We start from the raw sequence: 22,850 nt of genomic DNA, 5'->3' as shown, positions 1-22,850 counted from the left end.
CTTTCAGAATATCATTTATTAGATTGCCCTTTGTTTTTCCCTCTCACTCTCATGATTCCATATTTGGATCCATATTAGCTGTTGCTAAGGCAACAGCTATTCCTGGGGTCTAACTGCATGCCAAACCATCAGACAGAAGATGCACAACACTGCCAGGGTAAACAAAATAATCTTGATAATGTGATGCAACCAAATGCAATTCGATGCAAATCCGAGTCGAACCAAACAAACCCGGCTGTGTTATATGCTCCAGGGCCTCGTCGCTGTTGATAGTACAGGTCAAACGTAGGCACTTTTTGACAGACAAGCTACATAGTCCTTGACATGATCAATTTATTATTCATTCACTGTATTCAGTGTCTCTGTGAGCGCGAGAAGACATTCACCCCTGAATATGTTCCGTGCCAGATGCCTTTGCGAAGAGCACTTGAAATTGAATTTCAACAGATTTGCATTGGCATTCACTCAGCTCGCATGTCCTTGGTTAGAGCACCGCCCACCACCCCACAAACTAAGAGCTTAGCACCTACCTACAACTGTGGCATTCACATTTCCTTGGTCTTCTTCCTTTCACAGTTTCATCAATACATGCTGCCTCCAGCTATTCAAAAGCTGTGAAGCAGGCAGACAATCGCCGGCCATCTATGAAAGTACATGTGTCCTTCACTAAATGAATGGAGGCTAATTAAACCCTGTGACTGGCTTTGAGAGAGAAATTTAAAAAAAAAAACAGAGACATTAAGAGCAGGTGGAAAGAAAATGGGAAGTTAAGGGAAGGGCAGATAGAGGAACAGGTAAAGAGGAGAAGTGGATTAGAGACAATGGCAGAATCATGACAAGATCTATACTGTAGTGTTAGACAGAAAAGGGTCTCACACAGTTAGGGTGTTGGGGTGAATGACTGAGATAGTGAAGGGAGAATGATACAGAGGGAAGTGGAGGCAAAGTAGTGGATTAAACAGAAAGATGCAGAATGAAGGAGAGTTTGAAGTGTGTGTGTGAGAGAGTGAACAATTTAGGAGGAGAAAGAGATTTTCAATGGCAGAGGAGCAGAAGTGGAGAGAAAGCAGCAAAAGGTATTAACTGTCGCTAAGAGACAGACAGTAGGAGAGAAAATTCAGTCTGTCTGCAGCCGCAATGGTAACCTTGAGCAGAGGTCTTAGGTGAGAGCTTTCCCTCTCTCTGATTGGTTATCTGTGGCGCTGCTTTGATTTAGAGCCTATTAACTGTAAGACACCATCCATCCCGCCCTCGGTGACAGCAGTTACGTTTGCTAAAACAATATGTTAGGAGGTGAGATGATGAGGGGCAGCACACACACGTGTGGGGAGGGAGCAACCATCTCCATCTCCATTAACGCACTCCATTTTCTTGATTGGCCTGTCACATGGGCACACGTGATGCAGCGAGCGAAGACAGCTGGCCAGGAGTCAGCGGCGGCTTTTATCGCTGAATGGAGTGATCGGGGTCGAGCTGTTGCCACGCCACGATGGATGGCTAGAAAACGGCTGTGCTCTTTTTTTCCTCAACCTTTATGCATTCCTGCATGAGTAATAATCAATCACAGTCATACCTGAGGACGGGGGGGGGGTATCTTTGGATTAGTTGGACAAAAAGAATGCATAAAGAGGGAGATCTTTTAAAGACAGAGCTATTGCGGTATCTAGAAAGTTAGTTTAGACATTTTTAATAATCGGAATTACTCAAAATCCAGCACCAAATATCCTAATATGTTCAATAGCTGTTGATATAGTTGATAAAAAACTATCAACCTGCTTGTGGCACTAAAGGAAAAATCAGAGGGGTCAGCAGGATTTCATCCTGCGGGGTCCATGAATATCTGCACAAAATTTTGTGGCAGTCAATTTATTGGTTGTTAAGATATTTTAGTTTGGTCCAAAGTGATGGACCAACTGACTTGACCTATTGTCATCGCTACAGCCATGCCACTAACATAGCTAAAATCACAAAGGATTCGAGGGCAAATGTATCTTAGAGTACAGGCAGTAATGCCCAGGAACAGGTTTCACTTTTTTTAGAAATGCCTGTAAAAGAAAGAGTTATGAAACTTACAGACGCTAGTGGAACAGCAGCTATTCCAGAAGTGGCATCAGGACTGTGATTCCCTATAGACTATTGGTATTTACTCTGATGATGACAAAGTGTAAATATCTATGCATTCAAATACACAATGATACTAAACATGCTGTCCCCAATCGTTGGTACATTGTTGGAGGTCATAACTGTTCTGACATTTTTCATATTCCAATTATTGTTCATCTAAGTATTACCACAACTATAGACATAGGGAATAACAGCTAATCCCTCTCGGCATGTACAACACATAGTTTCTAATAGGGAGCATCCTCACTATCTGCGTTTCATACTGCAGTACACCAAGGTCTGGGAGTAGGGAGATAACACTGCCATTGCCTTTGGATGTCCCACAAAGACACCCAAATCTGTGCCATTCCACCAGCGGCCTTTCTCTTTATCTCTCTTTTTTTCTGTCTTCTACTCATCTATCCATCCCATCCCCAACCAGCTCACTCACTCAAGCAGATTGTTTTCAATAAATGGCAGAGGGAGGAGGTCTGCCAAAACATTGTCTGATATTACTCAGTAGCAGTGGTTCCCTCGTGGCCAGATATATAGCAGTCTGAGGGAAGAGCAGAGACACAGAGCTGTCCCTGCCGGCTAAACAGTGTCCCACTCAGCAAATAATCTCCACTGTTGGCCTTGGTTCCTCATGGCTGGAGAAAGGTGTCAGAAGATGTTACATGATGCTTCTTTTGCTTTATGGGGGTGTGAATAGGTCAAATATTGATGTTGGTGGTTGGGATTTGTGGAAAATAACCCTTTGGTTCTTGAATCTTGAAGAAAACTGGTAAAGTCTAAGTGTTGTTTTGAACCCACTCTATATTCTGGGCCTAGGATCACATTTTCATGCAACAGCTGCAGGGAACCAAAGCTGGAAATTTTTCAATTATATACATAGTGGTTCTAATAGCACTGGATCTACTACAGCAAACCAGTCGTTCTCTTGTAGTGGACAGCTGGGCTGCAACGTTAGGAGGTGTGGTGATAGAGTTTATGTCATCGCATCACGCCGTCACTGTAAGTTGTATTGCAGGGTCTGTAAGGGAAAGACGGTTCAACATGCTAAATTACTCTGGATGCTCTCCATTTCCTTTCATTCTGAAGAAAATTGTGGTAAATGACAAAGGAGTGGGGTGTCTTTTAATCAGTTTGCTTTATTATTGTTGCAATCCTTTGGCGCAACCATTATTTTTATATCTGCTTTAAAGGAAATCACAATGGGGAAAAAAAAAAAAAAAACTTCTCAGTGAAAGTGAGCAGTTCACAGTTTCTTTTCTGGGTCATTACCTGAACAGGAACCACATATATACTTTCTTAGAAGAAAACTCTTTTCAACTAACGAAACTGAACGATCGCTTCTAAATAAACAGGCTCAGAAAAACCCAAAACAAATATGCAAAACGTCACTGCCAATTTGGGCAAGAGCAGGAGGCAATTAAGATGAGTGAGTGAAAAGAATCCCATTAGGAGACGAGAGTGAAAATCTGCATTCTGAGAGCACAGTCATTGTCTAAATACCAGACACTCACACTGTGATCAATCACTGTAAACACTTAGAAGCCTGCTACCTGACTTAGAACAATGAATGTCAAATAAGAAAAAGGTGGAGAAGGAGGGGTGTATGTGTGTTTGTGTCTGTGTTACAAGGTGTGTGAACGTGCGTTACTGTTCTTTTTTTTTTGTTTTTTTTTATTGTCGCTGTGCACACATGATCCCTGCATATTCAGCACATGACAACCTCACATTTTCCACGCAGGGTAGAAGTTCTAGTCCATTTAACAACACTCAAGAATTCTTTCATGCAAACATCTACCAGGCCTCAGATAACTGCATCAAGTGCATGTGGGTGTCTAAGTGTCACATTAAACACGCACTTAACACGTTTTTCAATTTGGCACGAGTTAAATGAAGGCCAGTGCACCTTCTAGACACAACTGCCTTGTTTACGTGCAGTAAGCGTGAATGGAGTTTTGCTCTCCATCACGGCTCTCATTAATCTGGGATAAGATTTTTCCACCACGTGTAAATCGATGGAGCATCATCATCCATCACTCTCCACCCTGTGACCGAGTGCAGCCTGTAGGCCAGAGGTCTGAACAATATGTAACAAGGAGCAGAAACAGAGCTCTATGAAGGGATGACAGTAAATCAAATGCATGTGTTGCAACACATTTTTTTCTCTTCTTTTCTTTAGTTGTTATATTTTCTTATATTGTATTTACTGTATTCCTCTGTATGTTAGTTGGTGCTGTATTCATTCAAAGCAATTCTTTACTTTTGTTCTAAAGAAGATCACATGTTTTGTATGTAAAAACTGAATCTGCAAATTACCAAGCAACTATGCAGTGATGCAGATTAGCAAAAATAGAATATTTCTCTATTAGTGTAGTGAAGCAGAAGTTTTATCAGAGCCATAAATGGAAATACTCCACCTGAGCATAAAACAGTCGGTGAATTAGGTGTGATCCTATCTGGAAAAGGCACAAAAAGGAAACTTCTCCCATGTGGCATTTGAAGGATATCGGCTGAGCAGTGCTGAGATACTGTTATTTACACTGGAGAGGGGCTGTCTGGATGATGGTGGGATTGTCTGTTTTGGGTGACATTTCAGTAGGGTCACAGAGGTGAGATGTGTGTAAACAAACACACAGCCCGTCATAATGTGTATGTGTTCACCAATGTGTATGTGATTCATTTGTGTGTGTGTGTGTGTGTGTGTGTGTGTGTGGGAGGGGGGGTCAGGACCCTAGCAGGTGGGGGACCCAGAGGCTCGCGGCTCATCCCGACAGTGATTGGGTTTTGGAGCAGGCCGTGCTCTTCAGTCAGTGCCAATTAGCCTGCTGCTACCTTGTGACATTCAAAAGGTAGCAGCGGCAATCGGTCCGCGTTCACACTCAATATGCTTACACACAAACACACACTCAGTCATGCCTTAAATGTGATAAAACCTCATTCTTTGTGCAAACAGCTTTGACCTTTTGAATCATTTATACTACATACATTATCCGATCCACATTAACTACATTAATAAGTTAGAAATCTGGCTTTTGGACACACAAATGTGCCATCATTGAGATTTAGTCGATCCACACAGGTGTTTTCTCTTATGTGTACAAACTGAGCTTGATTGACATCCTCCTCACTACCTGCTATAGTTTTATTGCAATAATTATTCTTATTGGTCCATGGGGGTTTTACATCACATAATTTCCAGCATAGCTCCGCCTTCCACCTGATAAGAGGTCTAATCAGTGTGAGTCACTGAAAACACCTGTGTAGGTGTGCAGAGCCTTTAACAGTGGTTCTGTCTTGCTCTGCCCACCAATGTCTGACAAGTCTGTTTACTGGTTGTCCAGTGAGTTTGCTTTGTAATGTTTTTTTTTATATTGTTTTTCATTTATGCGGCATTTTTTTTGCATATTTCTCTTATTCTACAAAATAAAAATGAACAGTCCAAAACCAGCACTGCAGCAGAGCAGCTGAAAAAAGATGACTTTGCCTTCTCTAAAATAGAGACTATATATATGTCTCTGACCCATTTCTAAAGATTTTCATCATCAATAGGAACAAAGTCAGATTTGGGGCTCAGTGCCACAGACAGGGCAGGAAGTTAGAAAGTACTGAAAGACAGACTAACACATTGTAAGTTTTGATCTTTTCATTGGATTTGCTGGAAAAAAAAATATCACCAGCTTTATCCTTTTTTGATGCTTAGTTTTCACTTTCCCCACAGACACAGACAAATCACACCAGAACCATCTTCATGGCCAAAAACCAGGAAAGGTAACTGACAATATCTACTTTTAATTTGGGTGAACAATGTTTATTTTGTTATCTAACTACAAACCAATCTATATAACTCTGTCTATCTATGCATTTGTCTAAGTGTGACACATAATCAATGTATCCCTGATAAATAAAGTGAGTTAGTAAAATGGCACTTTCTAGGACAGGCTGTACTTAAAAATACAATCTTGTCTCATACTGTGTCCCTTTCTATTTCCTTGATTTTACAGAACATCATTTTGTATTTCACATTTCCCATATGGATGCCACAAAAAAACACACCCCAGCAGTCAGTCTTCTTGAGCAACCCTGACAGAGAATTTCTGAAGTAGGGCATTTCAAACCCAGACAACAATGGGAGATGTCTTTCTGCCTGGAGTCCTCTACATTGCTGAGATGAATAATGGTATTATCTCAACACGTTGAACTATACTGATTGTTCAATTTAGAGACAATCACACAGTCTGTCACTTCTCCACTGCTCGCCCCTCTGTCTAATTCTGTCCTAAACACACACTTTGCATGTAGCAAAATAGGCCTTCAGCCTGACTGCGCTCTGAGGATAGGATGGAGAAAAAAAAAACTGGGCTCTTTTTCTGTTGGAGAACTCAAACGCCACACATACACAGATATGCACCTGCACACACACACACACATACCCACACTCAGACTTACACAAAGGCAGGGCTAGTATCCCCCTGAGTTTTCCCTACTGCTGCTTCTATGAAAAATTTACACAGTGATCTCATCGGCTATTTTGAGCCCATCTCTGACCTAGGAATGTTTTTAAAGAGCTGGTATCCGTCTCTGCTTTTTGTGATGACTGTCTTTATGTTTGACAACACCCAAAAAATGTGTCTTAGTGTCTACATAGAAAACCTATGTTTGTGTGTGTGTGTGTGTGTGTGTGTGCATGTGTGTGTGTGTGTGTGTGAAACTATGTCTTTCTGTTTCATGATTTCCCTGCTGTGCTCAATACACAAAATTTTCTCCAAGTTGGACTACACATCCCATCTCACAGGCACCAGCGATTTGAAACTCATCGAGAAGTGAAAGCAGGTGACTTCACTCATTTTTCTGTACATCTCTTCGCAGCCACACAATGTTGTATCCATTATATGAACACAAACATTCTCTCATAAGTCCACAGGATCCTCAGTGTTTTGGCAAGACAGTTCTTTTATTTTCCACACAGGACACACACACACACACACAATCATATGTAGTAAGTGAGTTACAGAGACACACAGAAAATCAATTGCTTTCGAGAGAAGTCCATCAGCAAATTGAGTCAATTTCAGGTTTCTCTGTGCAGTCTCTGATGCAAACACTCACCACAAACACTGCCATCCAATTTCATAGTGAGAGTCAGGCCACTCTTGAGATGAATAGTCTGGGTCTGAAGTGTTGATGTTGGAGGCACAAGTCTGTCTGCTAATACTTACTTTCACACAGTGGTCATGGGATGGGCTGCTCTGTCCTTTTCTCTACAACAAGAGACTGCTGAAAGGTGTTTAGGCAGGTCTGAGATTAAATATGCGATAACAATGACAGAAAAAACAACCAAGCTGCAAAAAAGGTTGTTTTGTCAGGCAAAAAAATGTTAATGTGTGTGGGGGGAAAAAATGTAGCCTTGACTCAAGACCAATGAAATAATATTTTCAAATATTAAAATTGTATTATTTCAAATAATTCCCAACATTTTTTATCCTCCTGTTTGACTCTTTATTAAATGGATCTTAAAAGCTATTTTCAAAGAATTAGAATTGGCTTCTCCACCCTCAGTAAACCGGGCTGGAGAAGCATCCAAATTGTTTAAACATGCATTCACTGATTTTTTTCTTTTGGCATCTTGGGGGGAGTGCAACAAAATGCATGCACAACGCTGACATATCACTACTTTTAACAACACATCCAGCAGACCTTCACTCTCCTTTTAGCTCTGTTTTGGTCTCCACCAGTTCTCGAGAGAAATATGTAGCTCTTCTTCTCCAGTTAGTTAACTTTTATCTGTCTGCCGTTTGCTGATGGACAGATTGTTTATCAGAGCTTTTTTCCCTGAGAATAGCTGCGGCTGAAAATGGGTTGATGAGAGCAGCGGGAGTGAACCAAAATAGTTAAACTGATGGGCCAGAGATCTAAATCAATCAGCTGAAAGATGCTAAAATGCTCCATAGAGCGGGAGGGTATTTTAGAGAGTGACATCTTTTACAATACACATGGTCATTTAATTTACTGTTAATGTGGCTGCAACAAACGATTATTTTTATTATCAAATCATTTACATTTCGAGATTGATCTAATTATTCCTGGTCTATACAGCAAGAATTATAGTAATGATAATAATAAAGACAGAAATAGTGGGAAAAACCAATTACAAATTGCCAGAGTCCAAGTTGACATGTTTAAATTACTTGTTTTGTCCAAACAACAGTCCAGAGATATTCAGCTTACTATCACAGAAGCATAATAAGTGATATAAGTGGAGCAGATTTTAGCTACTTACTGTATATAGTGTTGGCTAGTTTTACTGGGCATCAAAGTTATTGACAGATGTTTTGTATGTGGTTAGCGCTGCCGCCTCACAGCAAGCGTTTGCACATTCTCCCCGTGTCTGCGTGGGTTCCCTCCAGGTACTCCGGCTTCCTCCCTCAGTCCAAAGACATGCACGACAGGTTAATTGAAGATTCTAAATTGCCCATAGGTTTGAATGTGAGCGTGACTGGTTGTTTGTCTCTATATGTCAGCCCTGTGATAGACTGACATCCCGTCCAGGATGCGCTTGTAATTAGTACAACTCTCAAATACATATAACTATATATAAAAAAAAAAAACTACATCAAGCAACATTTGAAGTGTGGAGGGATATGAGCAGAAAGCAGCATCAAACTGGTAGGCTACTTTAGCACCGTGCTTAAGTAAATGTTAATCACATTCCCCCAGTGCCTGAATTATGTTTTTAAAGAGACCATGGTTGCATACTGTTATTGTCCAATGGATCACCTACAACCCACTGCATCACTTCCCATTAATTGAGAACAGATAGCATCTTTAATTACACAGATTGCCCCAGACTAATTACCTGGACAACTGCTCACATGTGTAAATTCATGTGAGATCTGCTGAAGTTGTGAACTATTACTCCCTCATTTAGTAACCTGGTTACAATAACAAAAAGCTGTGTGGCTTGACCGACACTTTAGCCTCATCTCGATGAAGGTGACAGAAAATATATTACAGGGAGTGTGTGGACTGTAGATTAAATTAAAAAAAAAAAAAAAAAACAGGCCAAGGCATGTGCTCACAAACACATTCTCTAAAGCTGCACACACACAATGAAAAGGGAAGATCAAGAAGGCTGTATATTGACAGAGCAGCTGTCAAGGTCATACGCAGAAGAATCTGAATAACTTTGATGCCATGTTTGCTCATTAATAGCAGAGCTGCACAGGCGTGGCAGCTATGACATGATGTTTACTACATATTTTACTACAGGATAGCACTGGAGATGATAAAGTCATCACTTTTTAATGATGCATCTGGTAAAATTCAGCCAAGATTTGAGATGAGGAATTCAGCTGAAGCACCATCAGTTAAGTGAGTTTGAGCCCTGAGATCGTTTCACTGTGAACCTGAAATGACCTGCTCTGTGAGATATGGAGCCTGTTTTTCCATCATGGAATGAGGGACATTCAAAAGGCAATCAAGTAAAACATTGTCTGATTTTATAGGAGAGCAGTGCTGATATAATAAATTGCATTGTGTTTTGCTTTAAGTGTAACATGGCTGGAGACATCTGCGCTTTGGCATGCGATCAGTAATGAATGACCTCGCTGATGATAGATGGCGTGGCTTTAATCGCTGCCGCAGCAGAGTCACACTGAATACATGCAAACATAAAGACCATCAGCATGTTTTTATATCGCAAATGAATCAGCTGACAGAGAGGAGGAACATTAGTCTCTCAGAATGCATTCTGAAAAGCAGTTATTACATGTCGTGGACCCAAATAATGAGAGGATTACAGTCTCCCACCACAAAAGGATTATGTGATAAAAGCATGAATCCAACAAAGTGTTGTCATGGTTATTTAGCAAATGTCGACATTGTTTTGCAAATCGTGCTCTATGTGTTTCCAAAATTCAGTCAAACTAACAAAAACAGTCCAAATATATATTTTTTTAAATGGCGCAAAAATGACAAATCAGTTAAGAAATAAGATTTGTTGAGATTTTTAAAGGAAATTCTTCCAAGTTTCAGGTCAGCAGAGAGTAACATGGCGCCTTCATCAAACATTAAAATAAAAACAAAAGAACAAAGAAATACAACTAGGATTGTGAGACATTGATCTCATGTCTTGTATTTATTGCAGCAGGTCTGTGGCAGTTGTTTATATTTTGTTCTTGAATAAAAAGGAAATATTGTGTTTTGAAAGGTGGAAAATAAGCCATGACATCTCCAACTACATTGACTGTAAGGTAACCATGGCAGGAATAGAAGAAAAACAAAAACATAAAGAAATCACTTATAAGACTAATGTAATGTTGTCACATCTCTCCATATTATTTCTATGTTAGACATGTTTTTCTTAACAAAACTGAATCAAGTCAGGCTGAATCTAAACAGTCACAGCATCCTAACAACTGCAAATTCTTCTTCTCAGTAAAAAAATAACACAAAATTAAAGACGACCATGTCCTCCCAAAAGCAAAGACCAGGTTCCTCTCATGACCCGTTCGATGCAGCCCAGACACATGCGGAAGAAACAACCTCACATCCACTCTTAGAGGGCAAATAAACTTCAGCTAAAAGACAGGGTTTGTTATTCAGAGCCATGCCTTACCTTCACAGTAGGCATTATCGTCTCGAAGTGGGCGGAAGCCATCCTTGCAAACACAGCAGTCTCCTGCCTCCAGGTTCACGCAGTCTGAGTGCTCCACGCAGCTGTGGCCCTCTGAGCAGAAGTCATGACCTGCAGGAGGTGCAGAGAGGAAAAGGTTGAGACCCGGAGGAGAGAAGAGTAGAGGAGTGATGGAGGGGTGGTGGAAAGGTTATGTCATAGTACCACGACCTTTTCACACAGGATCCTTCTACTGCGGCTTCTTTCCCAGGTATGCTAGGGCAAAATAACTTTCATTTCCTCTGATTTCTCACTGTCACATCCGACTTCATAATCATCAAAAAAACAAACATACAGTATGCTGATACTGCTAAAAGTACAAATAACCACAAATGAGTGAGCAAAATCTAAAAGAAAAAACTAGTAAGTTTATAACACTTCTTGCAAATCCCACATTCTTTGTATTATTGCTGTTTTCAGATTGATCTTCTACTTTACAGCCAGCCATCGATTTCACTTCTCGCCTGCACCAAAAACCAACAAAATTACCCTGCAGAGCAAAAATCTGTTCGCGATGGTAATCGATCAAAGTGAACACAATGCTGCTTTGTCCAGCTTGGTTGATGTGTGTTTTATGCTGTCGCAGAATCAAACATACACAGCGAGCAATTGAGCACATAAACATACTAAGAAAGGGATCGTGTGAGTTTGGTGGTTTCTGTCTGTGTGCAGATTCTGAATTCCTGGATCTGCTCTGATTATGAAAGAAATGCTTATAAAACAATCGCTGCATCACAACTGCAAGTTGATTTTCGTAATGGCGGCGTGGAGGGTGGGAAGTCGGTATAGGAGCATGTGACTTTGAAAAACTGTTATCAATAATGACATCTCTGATTACTTTTGCCAGCTGTTGTTTTTCACTGTACCTGTCTTTTTATTTTGCCTCTCAAAAATTATTCCTCCTTTATCTGCCTATCTACATCTACATACAAGTCAGCTTGAAAATAATCATGTTCCACCGTAGAAAAAAAATATAATAATAATGTTATATGGGATACTAGATATTAGTAATATAGTATGACAGGACAACGTGATCACCATACCTCTGCAGACTTTACAGCATCTGTCACTCAAGGTGATCTGCTCCGACTCTGGACAGCTGAGCTCAGGACAAGGCTCACTGGGGACCACTCGATGCATAGTCCTGTCCTGTGATGAGCAAAGACAAAATGCTCATGAGCTCCTCCATAGGTCCACCCACACAAACACACCCCCAAGCCCACCCTCCCTTACTCCCCTTCATTGGATGTAATTATGAAGGTAATTATCCATCTATTGTGTTTCCTCTCTCACTCCTGTACTTTCCCTTCTTCCTGTGTGTTCATTACAAACCAATTACTCATTTGGTCAATAGCTATTTGTTTTTTTTTCTCTAAACTACTTGTGGAGGAGGAAAAGGAGCTTTCTTCTTCTTCTTTTGTCCTGTTCTCCACAATCATTTACATTGTGATTCATGACACAGCTTTATTATACAAACAGTGAATCAATCTTGTGGATTATCCCTGCATGTGTGTTTAGTCAGAGTGTAAAACCTGATTAGGGGGTTCCTTTCCCCAGCATGCCTTTGGCAGGTCTCTCTAATGATCTCATCTGAGTCCCTCTGACTGATGCTAATTTAGAGTCATTAACACCAGACACAGTTGGACGAAAAAACAACAGACCCTCTCCATCTATTTGTAGTGCACAAATATTTTACTTGAGGATAATCTTGAACTGAGGGGTCGTGACCTCCACTCGTACATGTATGCTCGCGTGAAATCATGGAACAAACTTCCACCCAAAACTCTTCCACCCAAACAACTTTCCAAACAAGCCTCATCATCGACTTCATACCACCCACCACCCGAAATCTAGAACCCCCCCCCCGCAGCCAGCAGGCAGACAGAAGATCAGAGGCGTGACAAGCAGCTGCCAGGGGAAGCCTGCAGGAGTGTGGTGCAGCAGTGGGCTGACTGACAGAACTCCACGTCCCCATTTCTTTGATCTGCCTGGGACTGCCACTCAGTAAACTGGGACTACAGATGGGCCAGGTGTGGGCAAGCAAGCCAGACAGCTGTCTGATACTGCAGATTCTAATGGAGCTTTGCAGAATTCATGGAGGAGCCGGTTGATATGATAGAGTTTGGTGATTAAAACTTCAAATCACTTTCCTGTGATTGATTGGGCCTGCCTGGCATAATGTCATCAAGCGAATTGCTCCCAAAAGTGAGCGACCCACCCATCTGGTGCGCCAGGCAGACAAAAGCAAATACTCTGAATAATTGGGAAATGAATCTGATTTGGGACCGGTGTGGTATCTGATGATTGGTACTGAAGAATGGCTGTGGCATCCTGTGATTGACGAGCGCACTGCTCTGGCCTCCAAATGTAAACTTAATTGGTGAGATTCCGCAAATTTATTTAGATTACAAAGAAAGCAATGACAAGCCAGATCAATGAAATTCAGCTGAAGTGGACAATTTCACACGCGGGCTCAGTGGGGCTTGATTTATCCTCTGTGGGTGGGCTGAGGTAGCAGTGGAATGAGTATTTAGTGAGCTGTCGCGCACTGCAACCTGGAAATTAATAGAGCTGAAGAGATGGGTTACATGACTTATTGTGGTGTCTCCTGATTCTGAAAAAAATCCTTTTGAATAAATATATGTAAGTCTCTATGTATGGTTGTGTGTGTGTGTGTGTGTGTGTGTGTGTGCGCTGACATGACTTACCCTGCATTCAAACAGCAGGCACCTGCCAGAGGAGTCGCGCACAGCCTTCTGATCACCCTCCACCAGCTCTCTTCCCCCAAACAGGCAGACAGCTGGTAGTAAACACAGAAGCATTACACACACACTTAAATAACAGATATACACATGAAAGCACACGGCCCGCTTGAAAACTGTATATCCTCTGTATTATGCTCAAGATAATAATCTGTATGTCTGTCTTCTGTAATGATTGTGGCTTATCTTTAATGCATTACCCCTGAACAAATGATTGTGAGCATGTCCAAAAGTATGTGTTGCTCTAAGACGTTTCAGATTTGTAAGATGTTTAAGTTCAATCTGTTGCTGAACAAATTCCCAATGTATTAAACTGCTATTTACTAGCTTTTAAAAAAATCTTTTATTAGAAGGAAAAGAGCAGAGAAAAAGTTTCACTTTCTGGTGTTATGAAAGACATTAATCTACTAATACTTTTAGCAAAATAATCAATAATCAATCTATTGTTGAGTCCAAAATGTCAGAAAGCAACAGCTAATGCTTCTTGTGAAGTCTTGAATCCAAATGTATTCAACTGACTAACCACCAGAAACAAAGAAAAGCAAGAAAATAATTTTATTTGTGACCCAATTAATCACTAAACAACTGATGTTGATTTATCAATTTTTTCTCAAACTATTTATAAATCAACTTATCATTATAAAAATCCTTACATAAATTTTAATCCCACTGCCTGCCACTGGTGAAACACCAGGGGTCTTATATAACATTTAGATGCTGTTTGACTTATATGATACAATCTGTCCTTATTATTTTCAGCTTTTTTTTTTTTTTTTTTTTTATGTCCTCAGGTAAATTGAGCCAAACCAAATCAAGCATATCAAACCCAATTAAGCAATGCCACTGAGGAAGTGATGAAATAATTAACATGTGAAGAGAGCAAGCAGAGACCCCGTTTCATATAACTCTAGGGGGGTGGGTGGGTACAAAAATAATCACACGGGCAGAAAGTGTGCGCTTGATGAGCGGCTGGGGTCAGACAGATTCAGACCGATACTAGGAGGGGAGATGATTGACACCGCGGCTCAGGCCGTATCACAAAGCAGCGCATCATGAAAGCGAAGGACTTCTGAAACAGCCATTTGACGTTCTACTTGACAGACCATCAAAAAAAAAAACAGACTCGGAACTCCTCCCTGCAAGGCCCTGCGCTGTAAGATAAGGCTTTAATTTGGAGAGCGAATCGTGTCTTTGTAGTGAGGAAACTTGCGGCACTCTTCTCTCCAAAGCCGGAGCATGCGTAATTAGCTGTGTGTTTGTCTACCTCGTTGAGATAAGTGAGCACGGGGGTGTTGAGTTTAAGGGGATTACCTGCTACGTGTTTATATTTGTGTAACACAGCAGCACATTCCTAAAGCCAGTGTTGCATCCCTGACCCTTGGGTCAGTGGAAATGATGCCGACACAAGCTGATTACAATCCAAGACTAATGGTCTCACTGATAAAGAGTTAAATCTCGTCTATTATTTGCTTCGCACAGGAAGCAGCAGCAGCAGCAACGGCAGCAGTGTGTGGGAGTGTGTGGTGAGAAAGTTCTCAAGTGCAGTCAGCTTGCACAAGATGTGGACTTAAATCTGCAAAGAAATACTATACAAGCGTAAAGTCTGCTACATTTTTTATCATTCATATGGTGTGTAACCCTCTGTACGGTCGACAACACCAGCTATTAGAAACACTGAACTAGGATAATAAATCCCCCTACTTAATGCACATACTAGATTTTGTTCTAAACACTGACAGGCAACTCTCTCTGCATTTTAAAAGCATACATCACATCTCATTTGGGTTAATATCAGAAGAATGTTGGGGTGAGAAAAGCTAATGTCCTCTGAAATCCATTTTTATTGAGAGGGAAATTGAGAGAATATGAGATGCAGAGTGCTGCGGTGAGGAGGCTAATAAGAGTTCATTGCTGAACTCTGAATTTTTTTCAAAAAAAAAAAAAAAAATCAGACCTCTTTGTAGATACATGACGAAACAGCATTATTTATCCACCCAGAATATGTGGTCAAACGTTTAAAATGGACATTTAAAAAGACACTCGTCAGTGAGCATGTGCATCGTTTGAGGAATCCAACATCTCTTTTTTCCTTCACTTTTCCCACAGCCATGTTCGTCATAAATGGGGACAACTTTACATCACATGCAGCCATCACAGATTTACTGGCTCATGTCTGTGTGACTGGTGGCCATCTGTGTTTTGAAGCCAGCTAGTGAATAATTGATTGGTCCATGTATATGCAAAAGGACAGACCCATCTCAAGAGGCATGTTAGGAGGTAGCTTAGCAACACAGCAGAGCCCTGGTCAATTGTTAGACAGCCCTTGTGGAGGCGTGATGTGTGCTCTAAATCTGGTGGTGGTGGAGGTTGTTTTGCTTTGGCGTGTACGTGTTTGTGTACAATTGTGTCCGTGATTGTATGAGTGTAGGAGGGTGATGAGGTTAAGGGTACTCCACTCACGCTGGCACTCCTTGCAGCAGGCACCCTTTACGTAGGCAGGCGCTGTGCCCGCCGGGCACTGAGGGGGAGGGCAGGAGATGGCCTCACATTGCACCGTGCCATTCTGGTGGAGTGGGAGAAACATACGCTGTTTAAAGAGTAACCGCTGTAGGCCAATACTGGATTTCTCAGGATGATACTAATAGATATCACACCAATATCTGACAATATTTCTGCAGATGTTCCTTCAGACTTATAAACATGCGGATCTCTTAAATTTGGAAATCACAAAACTTTGACAATAATATGGAATTAGACATTTCATCCTTACCAATAGAATAAAACCCCTTTATTTAGTTAACTGTCAAAATTTAAACAATGGTGAAAGACCCAGAAAAGGCCAGTATGTGGACCCTGAGTCAAAATTTAAAAAAAAAAAAAATTTTAGCATAAAAGCAGAATTTTTTTTTAGCATATATATAAGCACGTGGAAAAAAATATGGCTCAATACAACCCCAATGAAGGACATGAGCAGAGCACAGCACAAGAATGATCATACAAAGATGCATCATTTTGGAAACCTAAAGTTAGATGCTCAGTAAAAAGGCAGAGAGGAAAAGGCGTGGCCAGGGATTTCGAAAGATCATGAACCTGCTCTTGTTTTCAAACTGTAGACACTAAGAGGGATTCAGTTTTCAATGGGACAGTTCGTTACAGCCTCCACTTTTAGCATTTTGTGGCACTTTAAATTTTGAGTGGCTATTGTCCCTTTGCCGTTGTTGTTATCCTCAATAATTTTATCGGCAAAATCTTTTTGTCATCCTTGATATACGTAGGTGGTGAAACTGACACACAGTACAGTAGTGCATTGTCTGTTAAGTGATCACCTCTCTGTTACTAATTGGATTATAACTTAACACAGTTTATTTAATCATACCATTACTGTCTGTCTCAGCTTGCAAACCAGCAGACTAGGATTATATTCAACCAAATGTTGCACGGCAACTAATATGAAAACTTTCACTTTCATTTTGGATGTCCTCCCCTCAAACATCCGCACTGTATAGACTGTTAGACATTGCCAGTGATACAAATGTGTATGTCAAAGTCCACCAAAATTGAACTTGAATTAAAATGAGTTGTTTTAAGTCAAAAATTTCCATTATAAACGACAAGGCTGCCCTATACAAACATTTGCCCCCTGCCTACCCATCACTCCTCACCTGCATCTTTTTAAAAATATGCTGGGTTGAAGGACTCTGGCAGGTTCGAGGGTATATTTACTCTTCTAAACGGCAGAAGCTGCTGTTGTAAATCAACTCATCACCTCCAGTTGATTCCAACAGTAACCCCTATATGTAATATATTTTAATGCTATCTCCTTTTCTCCAGCTGTGCCTGTAATTAACATTGCTTCCACGGATGAAAGCTCTGTGACAGAAACATCTCTGAACCTGATGCACATAATTGATAACATCTTAATGCATGACCTTTGAATTTTAAAGGTCACGGCTAATTGCCACACATACGGTAAGGAACATATCCCATCTAATTCCTTAATTGCATCCCAGGAATGGCAACACACTGTTCCTGGGGAATGGAGCGATTTCATAGGATGAGTGGGCAGAACAAATCCCTGATGATAATTATCATCTGTCAAGAGCAATTAGGTGCGGTGCACTGAGAGATATGTGATTTCCGATTTTTCTTTTTTTTTTTTGCATGTAGTGGTGCGCGAAGGCAGTTCATTGGCTGGTTGGAGGGCTTCGGTAGCAGCGAATGAGGTTCATGTTCCAAAGCTGAGTAGACTGACAGGGGGTGAAATCTGTTTGCTGATGTGGTACAAGCTCCAGATCACCTATTTGCTTCTAATTCTCTTTTTGGCAATTATTCACAGTTTATGCAGCACAAAGTAGATCCTTGAGAGAATCGAGCATCACTAAGCGCTGTTGTTGATGTGTCTAATCCTGAGCACTGTGGAGGTTTTCAATACAGTATCTGTGCTCGGGTAACTGGGGCAACCCTCCTCTAATGCAAGGAAATAATGAGAATACAAGCTGTTGACAATAGAGCCCCTCTACTCTGCACCTCTACCCCACCCAAACACACACACCCACACACCCCCGCCTTCACACACTTGATGAACACAAAAAGCCAAGACTTTACAATGGGAACAACAAACATGTGTGTAAATGTAGACGGTCACATACACACACACACACACACACAAACCGAGGCATGCAGACAAATGTGAACACACTGAGATACAGACATGATGAAAAATGGATTTTCTCCCTTCTCTTTCTCTAACACGCATACACACACACACACAGACAAAAACATGTACACACACGCACATATTTACCCACACCTCCACACACATCTATTTATCTTATGACACTTTCACATGCTTGTGGACACACATTCACACAAACACACACAGTATGACAAGAACATAATTCCAGATTCAGAGTGTTCACACACACACAGACACAAAGACATAAAGATACACACACACACACACACACACACACACACACACACACACACACACACACACACACACACAGACATACATACACACACACTTAATTAAAACTGAATGCCCTCCCTTGGCCTTTATTACTCTAACATGCACACTCGTACCTAGTGTACACTGACAGACACACACACAGTCGCGCACCCGTGTGTGAAACCCCACCGTGCATGTGCAGTTCCTGCAGCCATCTGTCCAGCCCTCGTCCTCCCTGTAGACGACCCCCTTGACGCTGCAGGTTCTCTCACAATAGCAGCCATCCAGCCCATTCATTTTCTCCTCCGCCCTGGACAGCTGCTCACAACCCCCCCAAAAAACAAAAGGCAAGACGGGGAGAAGATGAGAGTGAGCCTCGTTGTGGGTCTATATTTCACATGCAGGCAAACCAGTGGCAGACAACATCAACACCTTTCACACACACACACACACACACACACACACACACACACACACACAGTCTCTGCATCAAAACAGAAAAGACTTCAACAATAGCTGATGTCTAATATTAACACGCCCCCGATCGCCTGTTGCAATGAAGGTTAACAACAGAAGCACAATGGCAAGTGGCTACAGCACAATTTTATAGCACAAATTTCAAAGGATAATTATTGTGTGTATCTTTTTTTAAAGATAACGTTCAAAATGTGGACTAAATGCCAAAGTGGCACAGGTTATATCACACTACATTACCTTGCTGGATGTTTTAGCGAGAATGTCCTGTAGTTCCATGATTTTCTGCACAAGGCCGTGGAAATCATTGCAAGTTGGGCATGCTGAGATACAAGACACAATTAACTGTACTTTAGTGCACATCAGAAATTGTGATATGGGAAATGGAAATGGCATACAAAATAGCACCGACCTACAATACTACAATAACTTACCATCATAAAATCCAAGAGAAAACATGTATCACTGCATTGGCAAGTAACTAAATTGCAAAAACAGCAATAGTGGCAAAGATTTTCCCAACTTAAGAATCTCACAGATGACCACTTAATGTCATGCTAAACTTGAGATATAAACTAATTAACTGAGGTACATGAATCATTTGCTTAATGTGTGTGAGGTCTCTCCTGCAGCCACACATTATCATATTTACACAGATGAAATAGAACTTGTACACTGATGTTAAGAGTTTATTTTGCACCTTCTCATGTGAATTCAAAAGAAAATTTGTATTTGTAAGTTGAGGCAAAAAGTGCGAATTCTTTACTGAATTATTTACCCTTTGCAAAACATTTTGTTATTCAAAGTTTCACTGAGGGAAAGCTGCTTTAGTCCAGTGGGTATAGATCCTTTCAAGAATTTAAATAAAAAAACAAATGAGTCCAATCAAGTGCCAGAAGTCATTTAAATTTCACTAACCTCTCAGGGAAATGCCTCTTTAATGTATTAAATTAGACTGCACTCACTTCTGTTCAGGTCTGGACACTGTGAGATGTAGCCCTGTGGCATCACCACGATCTCCACGTCCTGCATCACTCCCTGAACACAAAGACACACAGCAAACTTTTTGATCAGGGAGAACAATGCCTTGCAGAAAGCAAACAGGCAATAAAAATGAGATGTCAGCATGTTAATGTGGCGTGAGTGGGTGAGGACCCAGAGGGACGGTGGTGTCTAAATGTGCCTGTAGTACATTTTCCACGTGAGATGACATGGAACCCAAGCATACGCAGGACATGCAAACACAAGCAGTCCGTCTGGGAGTGAGTGCAAATTTATTTTTCCAAATAGAGAGCGAGAGAAAGAGAAGTTAGTTTAGAGGTAATACATCGCCGAGGTTGTTGCTCAGATGAATCATCTCATAACTGGGCGCCAGCAGGAAGTTAAGTGAACTAGTGATGTGGGGGTTTCAGTAGGTAGATGGAATTTTTATTTTTTGCCTCCAATCTCCTCTGATAAGCATAAACAGGAGATACAGATTCAATTTGATTCATAAGTCCCAACTGGTAGCCTTTCGTCCTGTGTCCAAACCCCAAACACATACACACACGTGTATACACATACACATGGATGCTCTGTCGCCATGGTAACCTGGCCCATTTCATTCCTTGAGTGCGTTATTTCCCTTACAGAAGTGGAGCGGTGCAACTTAGGAGAAATTGTTTTTTAAATTGTCCTGCCACTTCAATTTACCGGCCATAAATTTAAAATCCTGTGGTAATGATGTGCTGATTTTTCACGGCAACGTGCTGAAATGGAGGCAGATAGAGTTGTCTCTATCAAACTTGTAACGAAACCATAAAACTATACACATACCTGCAGCCATCGCACACTCTTCCCAGCATGGCTCTACAGGAAACTTCATCTGCACTGTAACTATTTCTGTGCTATTACTGTCTACGCTTTTTTTTTTTTTTTTTTTTTTTAGAAAATGTGGTTAAAAGTTACTGAAACAGTTAATCATTTTCAGTACTGTCATATCTTTCAGAGTGAAATGGAATATAGGGGTGCGGTTTAGCTACATAAGGGATTTAAATAAAATCCTTTAGGCACATTTGGATCACTTAAAAGTGGGCAGGGCTTTGCGACCGTGATATAGAGCTGAAGAGAGATAAAGAGCTAATAAAGATCTAAGTACCAACTGACATCCACAAACCCACCTCTTTTGATATCCCACAATCCATTAGCTAATGGTCAAAAGTAGATTTATTTGTAGGGTGGGGTTAGTTAGTCCCCAAATCACATTATACTGGACAGATGTATGTATATTTGCTGCTGAGTTTCAGATGAATCATCAAAAATACTTTAATGTTTTACAGAAAATACTCAAAAATTCCAAAAGAGATTGAACTGAACTATAAACACTGTTACAGGATTAGAAATGGAAAAATGTATTATTTATTTCACTGTCTTGAAGCTGAGCCTGTGTTGTACTGCAGCACTATCTAAACAACCAGTTGCCAGACTTTGATTTGCACCTTCTGGTGAGTGAAAAAAACAAAACAAGACAGAGAGACACTTTAAATTTTCCAAAATGATTCTTCTGTGTCGGGGACTCTGTTTACTGCACCATGCATGAGGTAACACGTGGGACGACGATGGCTGCCGCATCCGTACAGGAAACGTGAATTTGTGAAAAACAGCGAGTGGCACGGCGTCCGGGCTGGATCACTTCAGATGTAGTTATAGATTAATTCTCTACAAGATGCAAACAATCATGAGAAGATACATCCTGCCAGGCTAAAATAAATAAATAAATAAATCTCACTTTGAAGTAAAATCTGATTTGCATATTTCAACAGCTGCTGTTTCTTGTTGTCTTTGGGATCGCCTGAATTAACACTGAATTGTTTCCAGCCTTTCAAGTTATGAAGTACAACAATTGCTACATTACCATACAAATCGACCACAAGTAATATATCTAATGAAATTGAACAGATTTATCTATCTTACAGTGTGTGCAGACTATAAAGAAGACATTTATTGTGTTGTGAAGCACAGGTGCTGATACACTTATTCTGATTAAAGTCTTTACTATTTCTGCTGTGACCCGTGATTTTCAGCGGACAACCAATGAACATGTGGAGATATGGGCTGTTTCTTTGTGTTTGAGTGTGTGTGCGTGTGTGTGTGTGTGTGTGTGTGTGTGTGTACTAATGAAGCAGTGTTTGAAAAGGAGATGTGCCTTCCTAGCCACTAATCAAGGCTCTACAGAGTGGCGGGGAGAGATGCTGCTACGTGACAAGATTAGTGGGTGACCTCCGAGGCTTCTTTCATCTACCAATTAACACAGAGGAAATTCAACAGCCAGGACACAAAAGCATTAACAGCCTCCCCCACACACGTACACACCCGCGTGCAGGTACGCACATACACAAACATCGCCACAGCATCAAACACAGAGCCACACTGATTAAAATAGCTATAGCTGCTGGTAAGCTGACATTTTGCCCCAGCCCGTCTCCCCAGGTGGGAAATTTTTTGGAGTTCGGTTCAGTCTGGGAGAGGCGATGTATGTCTCCCTGTCTGATAAACAAAGCTATAGACTAAGCTTAATGAGCAGAGTCCAGAGGCTATTTAATGATTTCTCCCAAATCAGCGTTGTGGGGGTTGCTGAGATAATTGCACTGGGCTTAGCTGCAGACTAAGGGAAAGGAAACAACAATGACACAAAAAAAAGTCAATTCCTGCAATAGGCAGAGCAACCCTCAAATTAAAATGGTAAGCCTTGAGAAATGTGCGCAATTAAATCCAGCAGCTATAATAAATAAAAACCAAACAAGCCAAACAAAGAGGCAGAGGATACAGTTTGAACCGAGATTGATTGTGGAACAGAAAGCTGGTGCAACAGCTGAGATGAATTACTTTTTCTTGCCAT

At 41.0% G+C, this 22,850-nt stretch overlaps 1 protein-coding gene across 1 annotated transcript in view; it reads right to left on the bottom strand.

The window, feature by feature from the left end:
* The window catches only part of nell2a (neural EGFL like 2a), an 83,184-nt gene that overhangs the window by 45,160 nt on the left and 15,174 nt on the right, over positions 1-22,850 (bottom strand). The window contains exons 6-12 of the mRNA XM_071493850.1: positions 19,939-20,011; positions 19,214-19,296; positions 18,689-18,817; positions 16,009-16,111; positions 13,495-13,586; positions 11,830-11,935; positions 10,730-10,858 (exon numbers count right to left, since the gene is read on the bottom strand). Coding sequence (XP_071349951.1) covers positions 10,730-10,858; positions 11,830-11,935; positions 13,495-13,586; positions 16,009-16,111; positions 18,689-18,817; positions 19,214-19,296; positions 19,939-20,011 — 715 coding nt within the window. The remainder of the gene's footprint in view (positions 1-10,729; positions 10,859-11,829; positions 11,936-13,494; positions 13,587-16,008; positions 16,112-18,688; positions 18,818-19,213; positions 19,297-19,938; positions 20,012-22,850) is intronic.

Source organism: Trachinotus anak, unplaced genomic scaffold (genome assembly GCF_046630095.1).
Source record: "Trachinotus anak isolate AG129_WGS33_773 ecotype Australia unplaced genomic scaffold, CSIRO_AGI_Tana_v1 ptg000002l, whole genome shotgun sequence".
Lineage (NCBI taxonomy): Eukaryota > Metazoa > Chordata > Actinopteri > Carangiformes > Carangidae > Trachinotus > Trachinotus anak.
The sequence above is the reverse complement of the archived record's forward strand: the minus strand, read 5'-3'. Positions and strand labels throughout refer to the sequence as shown.